The 19,027-nt window shown below is 45.3% G+C and overlaps 1 protein-coding gene across 10 annotated transcripts in view; it reads left to right on the top strand.

Annotated features, from left to right (window-relative positions):
* The window catches only part of MTA1 (metastasis associated 1), a 150,608-nt gene that overhangs the window by 73,512 nt on the left and 58,069 nt on the right, over positions 1 to 19,027 (top strand). For all 10 annotated transcript variants that reach the window (XM_037906585.2, XM_043553030.1, XM_043553027.1 and 7 more), the window contains 3 exons: positions 1,148 to 1,336; positions 1,705 to 1,779; positions 4,420 to 4,478. In XM_037906585.2, coding sequence (XP_037762513.1) covers positions 1,148 to 1,336; positions 1,705 to 1,779; positions 4,420 to 4,478 — 323 coding nt within the window. The remainder of the gene's footprint in view (positions 1 to 1,147; positions 1,337 to 1,704; positions 1,780 to 4,419; positions 4,479 to 19,027) is intronic.

The following is a 19,027-nucleotide window of genomic DNA, read 5'->3' as shown; positions in this document are numbered from 1 at the left end:
CTTCTTTTTGGGGTCCTTTTTGGGTCAGGACCCATACAATTATAACACCTGACATTTCAGATTTAAATGGCTGAAATCATGAAATTTATGATTTTTAAAATCCTGTGACCATGAAATTGACCAAAATGGGCTGTGAATTTAGTAGGGCTCTATTTATAATAAAGTTCACAAAGTGGTAGTATTGTGATATAAAGTAATGTTTTACAATAATTTGTATTTAGTGAGACAAAAAGGAAAATTCAAGCTGTGTATCAACTTCCTGACAATGAGATGCATGAACTTGTTGAAGAGTCTCCCAAGGAAAGTATTGGAGCCCCGGTGCTTGGGTCATTTCAACTGAACAGGACAAAGCACTGTAGAATAAATCCATAATGCACAAAACTGTAAGAACAGTCAAGGTTCCTAAGGGCGAATAACCTGTAACTTAAAACCACCATAATTAGGAAATAGAGTAAGGCCTTCACCCTGTATCATCTCTCTCTCTCTCACTCATCACATCCCTACTCCAAGCAAATCATCCATTATCAACCACAGACAAGGTTAACGCTGCCCTAGTCGGTGTGGTTTTGATTAAGTTCCAAAGTGCAAACACACCTCAAACTGTTTTTAAGGGATTTTTGGTTCTATATTAGGTTGTAGTTAGTAAGATGCATTGATATGGTTTTTTTTTTTTGTTTGTAATGTAATTGCTATTGATTATGAGTAAAAGAAGATGCACGATAAATTTGAGTTTGTGTGGCTTGCCCTCAAAGGCGCCCTCACCCCTGCTCCATCCATGGATGGAATCTAACAGGGCTTTCCCATTAGAGGTTTCTACGACTGTACCATTTCATTAGGTTTTTACATCTAGTGACTGAATCAGATTAGTGCTGGAGTAGATGAGTAGAGATTATGGATATGTGGGATCAACTTTTCCAAAAAAATGCCATTACTAGATGACCATCGCACCCATTTACTAGTAGTGAATGGTCAGTCTAGGACTGGGGAAGTTGTTACTAATGTATAGTAGTGGAATATTTTACCCCCCTAATTACAGCATGTGGGATATGTATAACACATCTGATTCTTGTCGCTAGCTTCATGTCTAAGCATTTTACTATTTGTATGCCCATCTTGTTAATTTTATTTCTTTTAAACTTCTGTTTAGTTCCACGCTATGGATACTTTGCACAGAAATGTCTATGACATTTCCAAGGCGATCTCTGCCCTCGTGCCACAGGGTGGGCCAGTCCTGTGTAGGGATGAAATGGAAGAGTGGTCTGCTTCTGAGGCAAATCTCTTTGAGGAAGCATTGGAAAAATATGGAAAAGACTTCACTGACATTCAACAAGATTTTGTAAGTATAAATGGAGGCTGTGCAATTAAATTGTGCTCTGCTCTGGGACTTCATCTCAAACAGAGTCTGAGCTAGAGTGGCACTTGGCCTTTTGTTCCATGAATGGCCTGAAGTGGAACCAGCACAGCATGATTTTACCTACCCTCTGCCCCACTTCTGAAGTGAAGGCACTGTACTTGAATGGCATTTATTTTATATGGCCACCAAGAATGGTTGATGCCCCTAATAGGCACTGACTGGCTTCTCTGTTAGGAGGAATTATAGTCTATAAAACACTTAACTGAAAGGCTTCTGTCAAAAGATTATTGTGAATTTCAGTGAGGCACTAGCTTCTTGTGATGACTGTGGCTTTTTTTTCATGTCCCTAGCTTCCATGGAAGTCCTTAACCAGCATAATAGAATATTACTACATGTGGAAAACTACAGATAGATATGTTCAGCAGGTAAGAGAGATTCAGCACAATCCATTGAATTTTAAAAGGAGCTGCCTTTGTCTTTAAAGGAGGAGTATTGCTGCTTTGAACTTCCCCTTGGGAATCAGTCCAGCAGGTGGATTTCACAGTGCTCCAAAGCACTAGAAATACCTCCCTTGCCACAGAAGTCTTCAGCCATCCTATAGAAGTCTGAGAAATATGTGGGGTTGCCATGTGTGTTCCTATCACATATGCCCCTTAATTTCCTGTCTGTTAGAGAAGCTTTCAAATGACTGATTTGGAATTTGTCTCACAAGTGTGGGAAGGGGAACAAAACTAAAATCTTTGTATGTTTTTGTATTTAAGGTCAGCATTAATTTTAGCAGGAAGTTACCCAGGAATTTCTGTGTGAGAGGAGGATGCTGTGTAAAACAGCCCTCCCTTGGCTTTTCCTTACTTCTGCCTCCTCATGGCTCCCAGACTGGAGAACCAAGTGCATGCTGTTCATATGGAGTTGCTTCCCTGCAGTTGGAGTATTGTGGGAGGAGGTTGATGCCTGGCATTCCTTAACCCGCACACTTACCAGCCAGTTTTGGCCACTATTTGCGCTCATTTCCTCCATCTTTGTCTAACTGTGAAGATAAGGTGATCCCTTAAATAGTCAGAATACAATACGGAAACATAAAAACGGGTTCTGTAGAAATCTGGTTACTGAAAACTAGCTGTAAGAGTTGGGTAAAGTGGCAGAACGGTTAGTTGCAAAGGAAGATAAAATGTGGATCAGTGTAGGTATTTCTGATATACCCATCACCATAATATTTAGAAATACAATGAGGAGTCTGGTGGCACCTTAAAGACTAACAGATTTATTTGGGCATAAGCTTTCATGGGTAAAAAACCCACTTAAGATGCATCTGAAGAAATGGGTTTTTTACCCCTAAAATCTTATGCCCAAAAAAATCGGTTAGTCTTTAAGGTGCTGCCGGACTCCTCGTTGTGTTTGTGGATACAGACTCACACAGCTACCCCTCTGATACTTGATGTAATATTCAGATCTAATACACTTACTCCATTTTACAATCCAGTTGTACTTGAGAGAGAGTGTACAACAGTCATATTCTGCTAACTCCCTCCAATGGAGACTTTGCCTGAGGGTAAGGATATATGGCTGGGCCACGTGTATTTGGCCTGGATCAGACAGATTATATAATTCTCTCTCTCTCTCTCTCTCTCTCTCTCTCACACACACACACCCCCAATGCTTTTCACATTGACATCCTCAGCTTGCCACTGACTGTCTAACTCTTTCTGTGAGGCAGACGTAGACTGATTCCCCCTCCCCTTCCAGCAAGATAAAGAGTTAAGCACTAGGAACATGGGACAATGAAAGAAGTTGGTGTGATGGGGAGATGTTGACAGAAACCTATCCTTTTCTTTCTCTCTCTCCACTGTGGGCACCACTGACACAGTAGTTGGCTGCTTCTTCACTGCTATGTGTGGCTATCATTATGGGGTTAGATACTGGATAGGCACACTTTCCCAGTACTGCTGATAAGGCAGCTGCTTTGAGGGGAATCTGCTTGCCTCCCTCCTTTTGTAAGGTACTCCTTGATTATTCAATGAAAACTCAGCCCCCTGGAAGTGGGGGCAAGGTGGCTGTTCTCTGTGAGAAGTCTGTCAACCAATGAAAACTGTGCTGCTCACTGCCTAGTTTATTAGGGTCAAAATTGTATATCTGTTTGATCTCTTGTGTATCACTGGCCACTGACACTGCCCTGCACCACACACTGAACCAACAGCTGAAATTAGATCCAACTATCACAGCCCACAGCAGATTAGACTGTTATGTGCCACAGTCAGAGAATAGAGGGCACCAAGGTGCACCAGTGCCTGAGGTCCCCACAGTGTTGGGGAAATTCTTGTGAGATACAGCCAGACAATCCTGGCAACTGACCTGCAGCCATGTGTTGCAGGGCAAGGTGAAGAACCCCCAAGATCACTGCAAACCCTTGGGTCTAGCCCTTGACCTTAAAATCTCCAATATGTGTGTTTCTGCTTGATTTACAAACTGCAGACCTTTTGTTTACTAGATAAATGGTGTGATAACCCTATGCTACTAACTTATTTTGGGAAGGTCTCAAACACAGTTTGTATATGTTATGGAAACAAGGCATAGGATAGGTATAGCATCTCCTTTTTGAACAAAAATCTCTTCACATTCTCTGAAATGATGCAGCTGGTCAGGAGAGTGAGTGAATAAGATGTTGTACCAGTTCAGGTATATTCTGGTTGGGTATGAGCTAACAAGGAGGACAAGCTCAGAACACTTGAGATCTTTCTTTGAGCACACGCATTCCTGTTGGACTAAAAGAGGATGCAATGAGTTCCTTTATGAGAAGTTGTCTGACTGTAGTTTTGGAAATGGATTGGTTGAATTCACAGAAGATGCTTTGGTTGACTCTTAATGCCAACAGTGGATTTTCAATGGATATTTCTGTGTCAGAAAGGGAATACATGACAGCCGCTAATGCCAGGAAGTGAATTTCATTACTGTTCATTAACAGACCTGTAGGTGCTAGGAGTTGAATCGCCAGACTCCCAGCTAAAGTGGTGTGAACATTCGTCTTTTATTTTTTGTTTTTCACTTTAACTTTCTCTTTTGTGTTTAAGAAACGATTGAAAGCAGCGGAAGCAGAAAGCAAGCTAAAACAAGTGTATATACCCAACTAGTAAGTATCTTTCCTTAGTGATGAATTTCCCATTTCATTATGGATGTTTTATATAGTAGCATTCTCCTTTGCCTGGCAGTATGATGCACTGATTTTATTTGTAAAACTGAAATAGAGCAGCCATCAAATGTCCATGCCAGAACAATTAACAAACTGGATTATTAAATAGGTGAGTAAGGAGGAGTTCTGGTTTTAAAGAATAAATTAGCCATCAGTCTAATTTGGATATATGTTCATCACCTGGAACATGTACTCAATAACTCTACCATCTGTTGAGTCCAATGGAAGGCATTGTATTGTAACAGACTGACCAGAAAATGAGCATCTGTAGCTATTTTTACAGCCTACTGGCCAGAGGATTGAATGCACATGTAAATGTCGTCTCTGGCCTTTTAAGTGTCTGAGTTGTGTTTTTCTTACCAGACGCATTGGGCAAAATGATGGCTGTTATTAGCCAGGGGAATGCATGGAGCTTAATGCCTCTTGTGCTCTGGGTGGAGCTGGCTAGGAGTGCGCAGCCACTGCTCTTCCTAGTGCCATTATACTGCTGCTTGCACATGCATGGAAGGCAAGGCCATGTTCCTGTCTTGCCAGACGACTTGGCCAAGGACTGCTTTAGACAGTGCCGGTGGGCTTCCTCCTTGTACTCCCAAGGTTAAGATTGCCTCGTGCATGGGTGCACTGTGGGTGGAGGGACTCTTTGTGTTCTCTTCACCCCCATATAGCACAGTGACACAGGGCTGGCCATAACTTGGCCCTTAGAATTTTTGAGCCATTTTAATAAATACAAAATCTTTCTTAGTCTTATTTTTCACATAAAATATGGATTGGTGATTTTGGTAGATCAGGAGTGTAATGGCCAAAAAGGGGTAGCTAATAGTTGCTGAATAATAAGAGGTCTCTTCCTCCTCTAGATTTTGTTGGCTGGGAGATGACTCCTAGAAATGGTGTTTTCTAGTGCTTTGTTTAATTTAATTCTTAAAATCCAATGCAGTGGGGCTTCTGCCACTTCCCTTTGGAGTCTGTTTCACAGCATAGTATAAATTACTCTTAGGAAGCTGCTTTTGGATGAGGAACTCAAATTAAGAAAGGGAAAATTTCTTCCCTTTACTCCTAGACATACTTCAATGTGTGCTACTCTAAATAATTCCTCTCCCTCCTACCCTTCAAATATTTAAGAACTCTTTTTTCATGTGTCCTTTCAGCCATAGCTAAATCAAAATTTATATATTGAGCTTGTAACTCGATCCCCAAATCCCTGATCATTTTTGTTGCTCTCTTCTGAATTCCTTGCAACATGCCAATATCTATCTGGTAACAATGTCCAAAATGGAATGTAATATTCAGAATGAAGTTGAATACAATTTTTCACCCATTATTATTCAGTGGTAATGTCCTTTATGGAAGCTGATACTATTCACGGTGACACAGGATATCAAATTAGACATAAATGCATAATATGATAAGACAGCAAAACAAATGGCATTTTAGACTGAAGATACAAAGGATATTAACAGAAAAGACATATTATTCCCCCTCTCAGTTGCTTTGGTCACATAATAAATGAAATTGTTCATAGTTTTCTGTATGGGTTGGTTAATTTTCTCTATTTGTGTGAGCGGTTTGCCTTTTTCCCCTTTTTCCCAACCTCAAACATACATGTGAAAGTATTCTGTTATTTGCAATGACAGTCATACCGTGCAGGATACATCTGTAGGCTCCTTACTTATATGCTCTTCTTCTGATGAGCTAAGAATTTTAAATACCATGAGCCTCATTCATTAAAATCTGATTCTCTTGGTAAGGGCTGTAACTTTGAAGCCTGCCATCACAATTCTGCTCGCCCAAGTGGGGAGAAGCCTATTCTGCCCCATGGTGCTTGATGCATTGTTGAGGATAGTGGAGTTCATTGGGTAGTCAGAGCTGGCTGAAAATTTTCCAACAGAATGCTTATCTGTTGGAAAATGCTGCTTAGATGGAAGAAATGTTCCATGCAAATTGTGTCTTCCCACAGAAATGTAGCAGGTAAGCTGGTGAGAGCGTGACTGTCTACCTGTTTCCTGCCAGCCTGGGCTCCCTCAGCCCCTGGGCAGTCTGACTCCAGGGAGCTGGGCAGCACAGAGAGCTGAGCTACCTGGAGAAAGCCAAAAAATTCTTCCAGTTCTCCTGAAATGGAACTTTTCAGAATGTTTCCTCCTGTAAAAGAATTCAAATTTTTTACTCTTTATCCCAATTTGTGATAATGAATTTTCTCCCACAATCAAAATTTTTCATGAAATTTTACAGCCAGGTCTACCAGTTGGCTAATCTGGGGAAGGCTTTCACACCCCATTCCCTACTCTGCTTGTTACCCTCAGCACAAGCACTCATGCAGCATTCTGGTGAAGGGACAGACGATGGATGGAAGAGTCCAGTCTGCAAAGCAGGGACCTTCAGCTCTGCTTCGCAGATGCCTTTCACCCTCTCCCCTGCACACAATACTAAGGCATGAATGCACAGGTGACTTGAATGGTAGTGTACTATAATTTACATGGTAAGCCTTTAAGCAAGTGTAGCGTACACTGTCCTCCACTTCTGACCTTCTCAGCATGTATCAGGAAAAGCTGCAATTCTGTGCACAGCCCTCTTCTCTCCCCCAAGGGCTATTATTGCCTGCCTGTCAAATTTCAGATCAAGACATGGAACTGAGACAACTCATGACATTGATGGATGGGTAGAGGTCACGTGCTTGTTCTGATGGATTTTTACTACATTTGGACACTGTGGTTCATTAGGTTATCGCAGGTGTGGGAGGAGTTGCATGGCTCCACTCATGCTGTAGTGATAAACATACTACAAGTACCTAAATGCATAGAAACACAACCTGGTGTGGCATTGGCTGGTTAAACTACTGTGCTCATTTTTGTTTGAAGATTTAACTATAATGATCCATGTTTGTCCTCTTAGGAATAAACGATTGTCACTTGCTCCAATGCTGACAAAGACCCACCTACAAGCAAGTAAAGCTGCTCAGTGTTTGCCCTAGAATTTGACTGCAAAGAGTGATCTAGAAAGCCCTTAGGGAATGTGTGCACTGCAAAACAACACGCACACACACCTCCGCTGCAGCAATGAGTCTCAGAGCCCTGGTCAACTGACTTGGGCTCATGCTTCAGAGCTAAAAACAGTGTAGATCTTCCTGCTTGGGCTGGAGCCTGAGGTCTGAGACCTTCCCTTCCACCCCCTTGCTGGGTTTCAGAGCCTGGGCTTTGGCCTGAGCAGGAACATCTACAGTGCTACTTTTTAGCCCTGTAGTTCAAGCCCGAGTCAGCTGATCTGCGTTCTGAGACTTGCTGCCAGGGTTTTGTTTGTTTGCTTGTTTGCACTGAGTGCATGTACCCTAAGTTAATTCAGGACACTTTTCTCTCGGTCTCTGGGCACTTCAACTGATGGAACCCTAGTTTTCTCTTGTGCTGATAGTGGGAAAGGCACTTGAGAGTTGGTAGGAAGAGAAAATAGAGCCAAAGGTGTGGTGTGTTGTTAACTATCTGTGGTTCTTGTATGGCCCCCATTACCAAAGTAATAGGCAGAGGTGCCTCTTAGTCTTTAATGTATTTATCTCCACAATGCCCTCTGGGGAAGGGCAGTGCTATTAACCCCATTGTACAGTTGGGGAATTAAGGCACAGAGAGACTAAGTGACTTGCCTAAGGCTACACAGAGAGACTATGTGGAGCATCAAGTTGAACCTAGATCTTGAGTCCCAGAAAAAATGCCACCTACCATTGGACCAGCCTTCCTCTCCTCTCAGACATGATTATGGGACAGACATCTACAGTAGATAAAGGTGAACCACCGTTTGTAATGCACAATAGTGCCTTTCACCCTGAAGGAATCAATGTTGTGTATCTAATATGTCTGTCTACTGCATTGCTACAGACTAGGGACCGAGTGACTAGGCAGCAGTTCTGCAGATAATGACCTGGTGGACGAGAAGCTGGATATGAGTCAACAGTATGCCCTTGTTGCCAAGAAGGCTAACGGCATTTTGGGCTGTATAAGTAGGAGCATTGCCAGCAGATCGAGGGACATGATCATTCCCCTCTATTCGGCATTGGTGAGGCCTCATCTGGAGTAGTGTCCAGTTTTGGGCCCCCCACTACAAGAAGGATGTGGAAAAATTGGAGAGGGTCCAGCAGAGGGCAACAAAAATGACTAGGGGGCTGGAGCACATGACTTATGAGGAGAGGCTGAGGGAACTGGACTTGTTTAGTCTGCGGAAGAAAAGAATGAGTGGGGATTTGATAGCTGCTTTCAACTACCTGAAGCGGGAGAACAAGGAGTAATGGTCTCAAGTTGCAGTGGGGGAGGTTTAGGTTGGATATTAGGAAAAACTTTCACTAGGAGGGTAGTGAAGCACTGGAATGGGTTACCTAGGGAGGTGGTGGAGTCTCCTTCCTTTGAGGTTTTTAAGGTCAGGCTTGACAAAGCCCTGGCTGGAATGATTTAGTTGGGGATTAGGTCCTGCTTTGAGCAGGGGGTTGGACTAGATGACCTCATGAGGTCCCTTCCAACCCTGATATTCTATGATCCTATGATTCTAAGGAATACAAAAATAAATGGCAAAATCAACAGCATTGAAAGACTATTTGAAAATGAAACTTGTATTTCACTGAGTTTGAGTCACGTGTGCTATAGAGTAATTCCTCCAGGAAGTTTAGTAATGCCACGCTTCTTGAACTTTCATTATGCAGTCTGTTTTCCTGTGAGGTGCTGCATACTGGGACAGAGAAAACAAAAAGACAAGGCAGTTGTAGGCAACAGCTAGCAAATAATAGGAAGTTTTGATCCCTTATTTCTGTACATAATAAAGAGTTGTCTTGAAACTGGTCTTGCTCATCAGTAAGATACAACATCAGCAAGAACTATTCCCATTGGTATATGTATTAAATACATTTTGAAGAGATTCCATGTAGATCTCTGCAATGGGACTGGGATCCTGCGGGTCACAGAGGAAATGCTGCCATAATAACAGGAGTGAGTAAAATGTACTTTGTTGCAGGTAGGGTTGGGTGGGCAAAAAAACCACTGCAGGACAACACTAAATGTCTCGCCTGTTTGTCATAAATAACATTTCAGCAATGTAAAGCAAGTTTTTCCTTTGTCTCCTTTTTTTTTTTTTTTTTTGAATAAAGGTTTTAATAGTTAACTTTAAGTGAGGGATAGAAAGAGATTTGTCGTTTATTCTAACAGGAGTTGAAGTATGTTTTTTACATAGTTTAAGCAAGATTTGTTCTTTTAGTAGTAAAAATTGTCTGAATTCAGTTTTTTTACTTTATATACCAACCTTTTTTGTGGGATTTAAGGTTTTTGCAGGTGGGAGCAAAATAGAAATGCAAGAAGCAATGCAGGAGAGGTGGGAGTGCGTATTGCAGGACGGGAGCGGGATTAAAAGAATAGTCCCATGCAGAGCTCTAATTCCATCTTTCCTATCCATTCCAATCTACCACCACCACTATCCATTAATAATCCTGTTGTAGAGAGAGATTTTGCAGAGATGGTGCTTAAGGTGAGATTGGAAGACTTAGGAAATCAACTAGGCATGAAGAAGCAGTGTGCTTGTTTCAGAGACTGCTGCTAACCATGAAGACACGGAAGGCAGTGCCAGATTTTTCAATAGAAAGGAAACCATTGTAGCTTCCTGTATCTTCAGTTGAGGGAGAGGAGATATGTAGTGGATATACAGAAAGTAAAAATTAATATGCAAAATACAGAAAAGGGGAGATGTTTGTAACTCATAATAGTATTTAAATGCATAAATTCACTTTAAAAGTTACTTCCTTTGCAATTTCACTAAACTGTTAGCAGTGCTTGTGGATCAGTATGGTAGCCGGATGCATATGACTTTATTGTTGCCACTTATATACAATGAGAGAAGACAATATTTGGTTTGCAAGCAGTGATTTAATTTAGTCTATATACTTGGACACTAATTAAACTTTGTTGTAACAGCCTTATTCTCAAGAATGACAACAAAGGTGCTACTGTCAACTCATGCCATGTAGTTAATATTTCAAATATAATTGGATGGCTTTATTAATGTGACTTTGGTGTCCCTCCTTTCCTGGTTGGTCAGTGTCTCTAGTGCAGATGTAGCATCTCTTTATTACAGAATTTAACCAAGCAGACTCTCCAGGATGCTGTGGAAGTCATATCTCAGTCCCATTTGCTTTCTCCTGGGAGGGCATCACTCGCTCTACCTTGTGGTACCGATCTGGTGGTATTCTGGATATTTAGCAAGTTGTATCTGGGGCAGGACTTCTGGAAATAGCACCATCAGGATAGGAAAATGGAATCTGGCATGGCTCCTCTGGTTCTTGCTTAAAGATCTGTATTACTTTATATTACAAAGGAAGGGGATGGTGAAAATCTAGTAAATGTCCCATGTAGTCCACATTTTCCAAGAAGGATTTCAACCAATACTTTCTTTTCATTGATACTCTCAGATAGAAGGCGCTAAGTTCATTTACAAACACAACAAATTTTGGTTTACAAAACCTCTGTGAAGAGGAAATTTCTCCTTGTCAGCATTCTAACAAGGGTAGTCGGGGCCAAGGGATTCAATGGGGGCAACTGAGGCTGGGAGTAGTGGAGGTATTCATAGTCAGGGTCTAGGCCAGGGTTGCTACTAAGGGTCAGAGTCCAAGTCACGTTTCAGGATTGCATCAGAAGGCAAAGTCCAAATGAAGTTGAGGTCAAAGCCAGGAATTTAGGAGCAGGAACAGTTGTGGCAGCCACAGGAGATCTGTACTGTTGCCAGGACACTTCCTGGAATGCCCTTGGGTTTATATGGGGCAGGGAGCCAATCAGGAGCCATGGGGCTGCTGTCTGTCAAACTCTTGAGGTGGAACTTGCCAGGGTCTGGATCCACAGTAGGTCACAGGAAGTGGAACGCAAGCTGGTTACTGCTGCTGCTGGGTGGCAGCATGGAGATGTCAGCTGTCTGGTAGCTCTGTAGCTGCCTGGATTCTAGATTCACAGGGTCTTACATTACCCAATCCAGGGGTGCCCCCTGCCAGCCCAGGTTTGTCGGGATGGGCTGCATGGAAAGCTGCCGTGAGGTTGCTAAGTGATGGGCACTCCAAGTGTGTCTGTTGTCCATCAGAGTTTCACATTTCCCAGAAGTGTTCCTTCTGTTTGGCCCTTAAGTCCAGGGCTAGGAACAACATAGAGATAAAGCTCAGACTGTTAGCCATGGAATGCTCCTCCTTCGCCTGTACATCTCACCCCGGACAGATCTAGCACCATGTTGAGGCTTTGATCCCTAAGCCCTTTAGTACCCATCAACCCTTAACCTGGGGGCAAGGCTACTCAGGAAGACCAGGTCTTTAAAAAGCCCACTCCTAAGTGACCAGAGGAGCTAGCGAACAGGGGAGTTTGTGAGGAAGTTCAGTGGGGGAGTGGGAGGAGGGGCTAGATGCACTTAAAGCCAGAAACACCCCCAATAAAGACAAAACATCAACAAAGGAACAAGCTGCAGAGTTTTAAAAGAAACAAACAAAAAAAAGAATGCAGGCAGAAGTTCAGCAACAGAGTGTGGGCTATCCAGTTTATTGCACCCAATGCAGCATGTATGGTTACCTGTGTGTGCATTCGGTACAGGAATCCTGGCCCTCAGAGACCATGTACAGGCTTTGGAGACCAGAGTTGCTGAACTGGAGGAGCTAAGGGAGACAAAGAGGTACGTAGACGAGACTTTCTGGGACATAGTAGAATGGTCCCACTCCCGGTCTGACAGTCTCTGTGCTGTTGAGAAGGATGAAAGTCTCAGGGATGGAGAACATCCAACTGGAGCAGAGGGAGACGATCCCATAGTTGAGACCCTCCTTCCAGATGATGATGTAGTATCCTCTTGCACTGAGGATACCTCTCCGGGGGGGAGGGAGGGAACTCCAGTTATTAGGAAGAGGCAGGTAATAGTTATGGGGGATTTGATCATTAGAAACATAGATAGCTGGTTTCAGAGTGGTAGCCGTGTTAGTCTGTATCAGCAAAAACAATGAGGAGTATTTGTGGCACCTTAGAGACTAACAAATTTATTTGGGCATAAGCTCACGAGAGAACCGCATGATGACTTGCTTGCCTGGTGTGAAGGTTGTGGATCTCTCGAGACATCTAGATAGACTTGTGTAGTGCTGGGGAGGAGCCAGTGGTCGTGGTACACATAGGTACCCATAAGCGTTGACTTTTATTTTTCCCAGTGGGTGCTCCACCCCCACTCTGCCCCAAGGCCCTGCCCCACTCCACCCCCTCCCTTGATGCCCTGCCCTCGCCCTGCCTCTTCCTGTCCCTGCTCCACCCCCTCCCTCAAGGCCCCACCCTCACTCCTTCTCTTCCTGCCCCCGCTCCGCCCTCTCCCCTGAGGCCCCATGCCAGCTGCCAAACAGCTGAATGGCAGCGGCTGGTGGGTGTTGATCACCCCAGCTATTTTTTTTTTCTATGGGTGCTTGAGCCCTGGCACGCAAATGAAGTTGTTGCCTATACCTGATTCTCTCCTCACTTGTAGCAGTTTAAATCAGGAGCAACCTCAGTGAAACCAGTGATGAACCACAGGTGGTTCACCAGCCTGGGAAGAAGTCTGAGTGGTGCTGTGGTTCGCCAACAGATATAAACCAATCTGACAAGCCAGAGAAGGCACATCAGACTGGCAGTGCCAGCAGGTATCTGAAACACACTACTTGAGTTGAGGAAGGTACTAAGCAGGGGGCGTAGCTGGCATAGCTGTACTGGCAAAGGCACTGTAGTGTAAACAAGACCTGCATTAACCAAGTTTTGGGGCTGTTAACCTCTTCCTCAAGGAACAAGGGAAATTTTCATGAGGGGGGCATGATTGGAGGGCATCAGTGGGAGGGGAATGATCTGCCACTTCAGCTACCAGTTCTGCCCTTCTCCTGGCCCCACCATACCCCTGGTAGGGCTGGAAGAGCCATGGGAAGAAATGAGGATGGTAATTGGTGGGCTGTGAGGAGGCTGGAGGCAGCAAGAGGAATAGCAGGTAGTCCCAGACTTCGTATCTACTTGAGGGAGCCAGTGTAAAGGAAGTGGCTCTGCACAGCCCTCTGCAGTACGGGAGTACTGTTCATGTGTGGAATGGGCCATTCACCTCAGCGGGGTGTGCTCAGATGAATTAGGTTGCTCCAAAGAGATGAACAGTCTAACACAGTAGCTCTGGGTGGTGTGAAATGACCCATTCATCTCAATGGGAGTTCCCCTCTACCTCAGTTTCAATTCTGGAATTCCATTGTTCAAGGTAATCTCACTATGCATGTCAGTTTTATAGCAATTGGAATATTAACATTTTCTTCTTATTGCGGGGAGATAGTGTCTGAGAAACACCTGAAGCAAACTCTGTGGCTATTTTCAAGACAAGATTATTTTGAGGGCCTCTTCCCCTAATCAGCTTTCTCTTACCCTAACCTATTTTGTTGTGCTCCCAGCAAACTATTCTATTTGTTTCAGAGTGGTAGCCTTGTTAGTCTGTATCAGTAAAAACAATGAGGAGCCCTTGTGGCACCTTAGGGCATAGCTACACTTGCAGATGTAGAGTGCTGTGAGTTTAAACCAGCCCTCGGAGAGCACAGTAGGGAAAGTGTTGCAGTGTGTTCACACTGTCAGCTGTAAGCGCACTGGCATGGCCACATGTGTGGCACTTGCAGTGGCGTTGGGAGTGGTGCATTATGTGCAGCTATCCCACAGAGGACCTCTTCCCATTCTGGCCCTGTGGCTTGTGGGAAGGGGGTGGAGGGGGGCGGGGCATTCTGGGCCCTGTCCCAACTTCCCGTGATGCATCGCTTTGCATAGCAGTCCCTGTGCTTCCATCCACATTTGGTGCCATCTTTCAACGTTTTTTGTACTGCGGGAATGGATCCCGAAGTGCTGAGGAATATGCTGATGGGTCTTGCCAGCATATCACATTTGGCAGTCTAGTTACTCCTTAAGATACAAACTGACAGTGAGGAGTCCGACGATGGTGTCGACTCGCATACCTCGTATGACACGAGATTGCTTGTGGCTTTCATGGACATGCTCACCCCCATGGAACACCGCTTTTGGGCTCAGGAAACAAGCACTGAGTGGTGGGATCACATCGTCACACAACTCTGGGATGATGAGCAGTGGCTGCAGAACTTTTGGATGAGAAAAGCCACTTCCATGGGACTGTGTGATGAGCTCGCCCCCACCCTGCAACGCAAGGGCACGAGATTGAGAGCTGCCCTGCCGGTGGAGAAGCGTGTGGCTATTGCAGTCTGGAAGCTGGCAACTCCAGTCAGCTACCGATCGGTCGCTAACCAGTTTGCAGTGGGAAAGTCGACAGTTGTAATCGTGTTGATGCAAGTTTGCAGGGCCATTAATCAGATCCTGCTCAGAAGAACTGTGACTTTTGGTAACGTGCATGACATTGTGGCTGGCTTTGCACAAATTGGTTTCCCTAACTGCAGAGGGGCGATAGACGGCATGCATATTCCAATTCTGGCACCAGCCCACCTAGCCTCCAAGTACGTTAATTGGAAGGGGTGTTTCTCTATGGCTCTCCAGGCACTTGTGGATCACCATGGGCATTTCATTGACAGTAACGCAGGCTGGCCCGGAAAGATGCATGACACACGCATCTTTCGGAACACTGGCCTGTTCAGGAAGCTGCAAGCTGGGACTTTCTTCCCAGACCAGAAGATCACCGTAGGGGAAGTCGAAATGCCCACTGTGATCCTTGGAGACCCCGCTTACCCTTTAATGCTGTGGCTCATGAAACCCTCCCTACACAGGGAGTCTTGACAGCAGCAAGGGGCGGTTCAACAACAGGCTGAGTTGGTGCAGAATGACTGCGGAGTGTGCTTTTGGCTGTTTAAAGGGCTGCTGGCGCTATCTATATGGGAAGTTGGACCTGGCCGATGACAACATCCCCATGGTTATAGCCGCGTGCTGTATTCTCCGTAACATTTGTGAAGGGAAGGGTGAAAGATTCACTGAGGCATGGAACTCGGAGGTTCAACACCTGGAGGCTGAGTTTGAACAGCCAGAGAGCAGGGCTATTAGAGGGGCCCAGTGCGGGGCTGCAAGGATTAGGGATGCCTTGAGGGAGCAATTTGAGACTGAAAGCCAACAGTAATGTTTGTTGCCCTGCACGGGACTGCAGAATATTAGTAGGAATCTGTGTTTGCTCCACTGACTTGCAGGGCCTGTTGCTTTCCTGGGCTAAGGTAACTTTTACTTAATACAATAATAAAGAATGTTTTCAAAGCCAAAAAATCCATTTATTGAAAAGAAACACAACTGCTTGGGAAACAGAAAGGGCAAGGGGATGGGGAGGGGAACGGTTCAATCACAGATTTGTGTATGTCCTGCTATCATACTCAGCACTTCCTTGGAGTGCTGCATTTCAGGCTGGATAAAATGCATGGTGATGGGGTTTGAGTGCAATGGGTAAGGGTCATAGTTTGCAGGGCTGGGTGGTGAAGCTACAGGTGTTGGAGGCTGTTGGTGGCAATAAGAACCCAGATGTGGGAGAAAGTGGGTTGGAGGTGACATGGGGGCACAAGGGAAAGAGTTTTGGGACAAGGGCTGCAGGGGGGATGGATGCGGTAGTGTTGCGTCTGCATTGCTACGAGCACCTGTATCAAGTCTGCTTGGCACTCCATAATGCTTAGCAGCTGCTCCGTGCTTTGGTGCCAGTGATCCGCATTCTGCTGGCGGGCCCTTCTTTCACTCTCCTGCCACTCCTGCACTTTTTGGTTTTCATTAAGGGACTGCTGCATTACTTCATGCAACATGTCCTCTTTGCTTCTATGTGGCGTCTTCCTAATTCTTTGGAGTCTTTTGGCCAGTGATAACAAGGACGGCTGAGATCTCAAGTTTGTATCTGTAAAACCAAAATGCAACACTTGAAATGCAGCATTGCTCACACCAGACAGAGCAATGATTCGCCTATACTTAAAGACAAGCAGAGTCTACACAACAGCAGAATTTGCCCGTCCCAAAGCGAGCAGACACAACCCACAGGAGCCCCAAAATGGTGAGTAAGTACAGGGGCATGGGGGACTGATTGTTTCATGGCCGTACTGTCCTCTGGGGTTCTGTGCCTTGAGGAGAGCTAACAGCTGCAGGGGGCCCCTATACTGAACACTGTCACCACACTTTCCTCAGGAGTTCGTCCTGGAAGATACCTTGCTTCTGAGGGTGACCTGGGAAGCAAAGCAGGGGAGAGTCTTCTACTACAATGCGACTTCCGCCCTGGCCCATATGCAGCTTGCCTGTGTGCAGCAATGGTCCCCCGCCCATCACGGCACAGTGGCGCGGACGTGTTAGCCAGACTGGGACAAGGAGCACAGTAGCTCTGCCAAGGAAACTGTGCAAGCGGATTGCCCAGCTTCTTCATGAGACTTTTGAAGAGAGCACTGAGACCGATTACCGTGATGTGAGAGAGCACATCAACGCCCTATTCCGCATCGAGGCATTCATTCAGCCCTAACCCTCCTCGGCCCAACAGCTTGCACTGAACAACTTCCTTTCCAAAATAAAAGCCGCTTACCAGGCACCACCTCTGGTGTTTGTCCTTCCCCAAGCACCGGCCGCCGCGACTGGCTACCTTCCTCCTCACTTGAGAACAGCTCCTGGCAGCATGCATCTAGGGATGCTGGGGTGTCTTCCTCCTCCTCAGCATCCTCGCTCCCGCTTTCCTCCTCCTCCTCCTGCCTTGTTGAACTGGGCTCTGAAGTGTCCATGGTGGTCCTTGGAGTGGAGGTGGGGTCGCCCCCAAGTATTGTGTCCAGCTCTTTGTAGAAACGGCAGGTTGCAGGGGCAGCACCGGAGCGGCTGTTTGCCTCGCGGGCTTTGTGGTAGACATTCTGCAGCTCTGTCACTTTAATCCTGCACTGCAGTGCATCCCAGTCATGGCCCCTTTCCATCATGTCCCTTGATATCTGCCTGAAGGTATCATAATTCCTACGGATGGAGCGCACCTGGGACTGGACAGCTTCCTCCCCCCAACCACTGATGAGGTCCAACACCTCGTCATTGCTCCATACTGGGGATCGCCTGGTGTGTGGAGGAATGGTCACCTGGAAAGATGCGCTGAGAGCACTCAAAGCCTTGCTGAGCAAATAGGAAGGGGATTTTCAAAAATTCCCAGAGAATTTAAAGGGTGGGTCTGACGGTTGGTCACCTGAGGGCAGGGCGGTAGAGTTCAAAGTGATGACCAGAGTGGCTAGAGCAGGACACTTCTGGAGGCCGATTAGAGCGCATGAATAGACCAGAGCATCCACACTGGCGCCACGGCGCTCCAGCCGGGGCACATCAAGTGTTATGCTTCTTGTCGAGGTGGATTACCAGGAGCGCTCCAGCTGCAGAGTACGGGCGCTCTACGTGCTTTGCCAGTGTGCACGCGTCGTGAGTTAGGGCACCCCGGGCTGCTTTAATGCGCTCTAACTCGCAAATATAGCCATGCCCTTAGAGACTAACACATTTATTTGGGCATAGCCCACGAAAGCTTATGCCCAAATAAATCTGTTAGTCTCTAGGTGCCACAAGGACTCCTTATTGTTTTTTCTGTTCTATATGTACATGCAACAGTGGAAAGGAACAAATTTTCATACCCAGATCCAGTCTTTCAGCCCCACAAAGTCAGCAGTTACCCTGACTTTGGGAAACTAGGAACGTAAAGGATAATTTTATTTTTAAAGGTGATCTGTAAAGGGGCAATAACTTGAGACTGTGCCTTTGTTTGATTTTCTTCTGATGTATAAAGAAGGCATGAAGATTCAGGGGTCTAGGTTTTTGTTTTGTCTGTATGTTTGTTTTTTGTTTTGGCAAGGGAAGACAGGTTTATGTTGCCTCCTTTTATATTAAAAATCCAGATCCTGTCTAGCCTGGGGGACTCATGCTTTTGCTTTGCTTAGACTAGATTTGGTGGTCCTGTTATAATTTGAGCTAATTGGTCATACATGCTAATTGTGTTGATAACTGAGGCTCTCCACAAAAGGTTTGTTCTGGTGCACATTATTTTGTAGTTTGCCTGAAGCTGAGCCACCACGTCCTGATACTTTTGTCAATTGCTTGTTAAGTGACTGTAAATGCTAATCTAGATGCAAACATTTGCAGTCAGTTACAACAGGAGGACAAATGCTAGTCCAGACAAAGCCTATGATAACAGGAGAACTAGTGAAATGATAACATCACAAGAGTCAAGAGACAGTAAATTGAGCAATGGAGAGGGGAAGGGATTTTAAATCATACTTTGAAAAACTCGGTTTTGTCTGATTTTGTTAACATCTATTTAACTTCAGTGCCAAATGAGTATTTTGGATAAAGGATGCATGGGTGCAAGGGAGGGATGAGACACAAATTTTCTCCCAGATTTGTACTATCCTGGGGAGCGAGGACAGTCCCCCCCACTTCTTTCCCTAAATGGCACCCCTGAGGGCAGATGTTTCCCCACCTACGCAGAGACGCTCGGCAGAAATGGGGGAAGGCAGTGGCAGTGACTCTGCATGTCCCACACCCCCGAACTGCACCCAT

This window comes from Chelonia mydas, chromosome 8 (assembly GCF_015237465.2).
Source record: "Chelonia mydas isolate rCheMyd1 chromosome 8, rCheMyd1.pri.v2, whole genome shotgun sequence".
NCBI classification, from domain to species: Eukaryota; Metazoa; Chordata; order Testudines; family Cheloniidae; genus Chelonia; species Chelonia mydas.
Note: the sequence above shows the minus strand (reverse complement) of the source record. Positions and strands in the feature narration are given on the sequence as shown.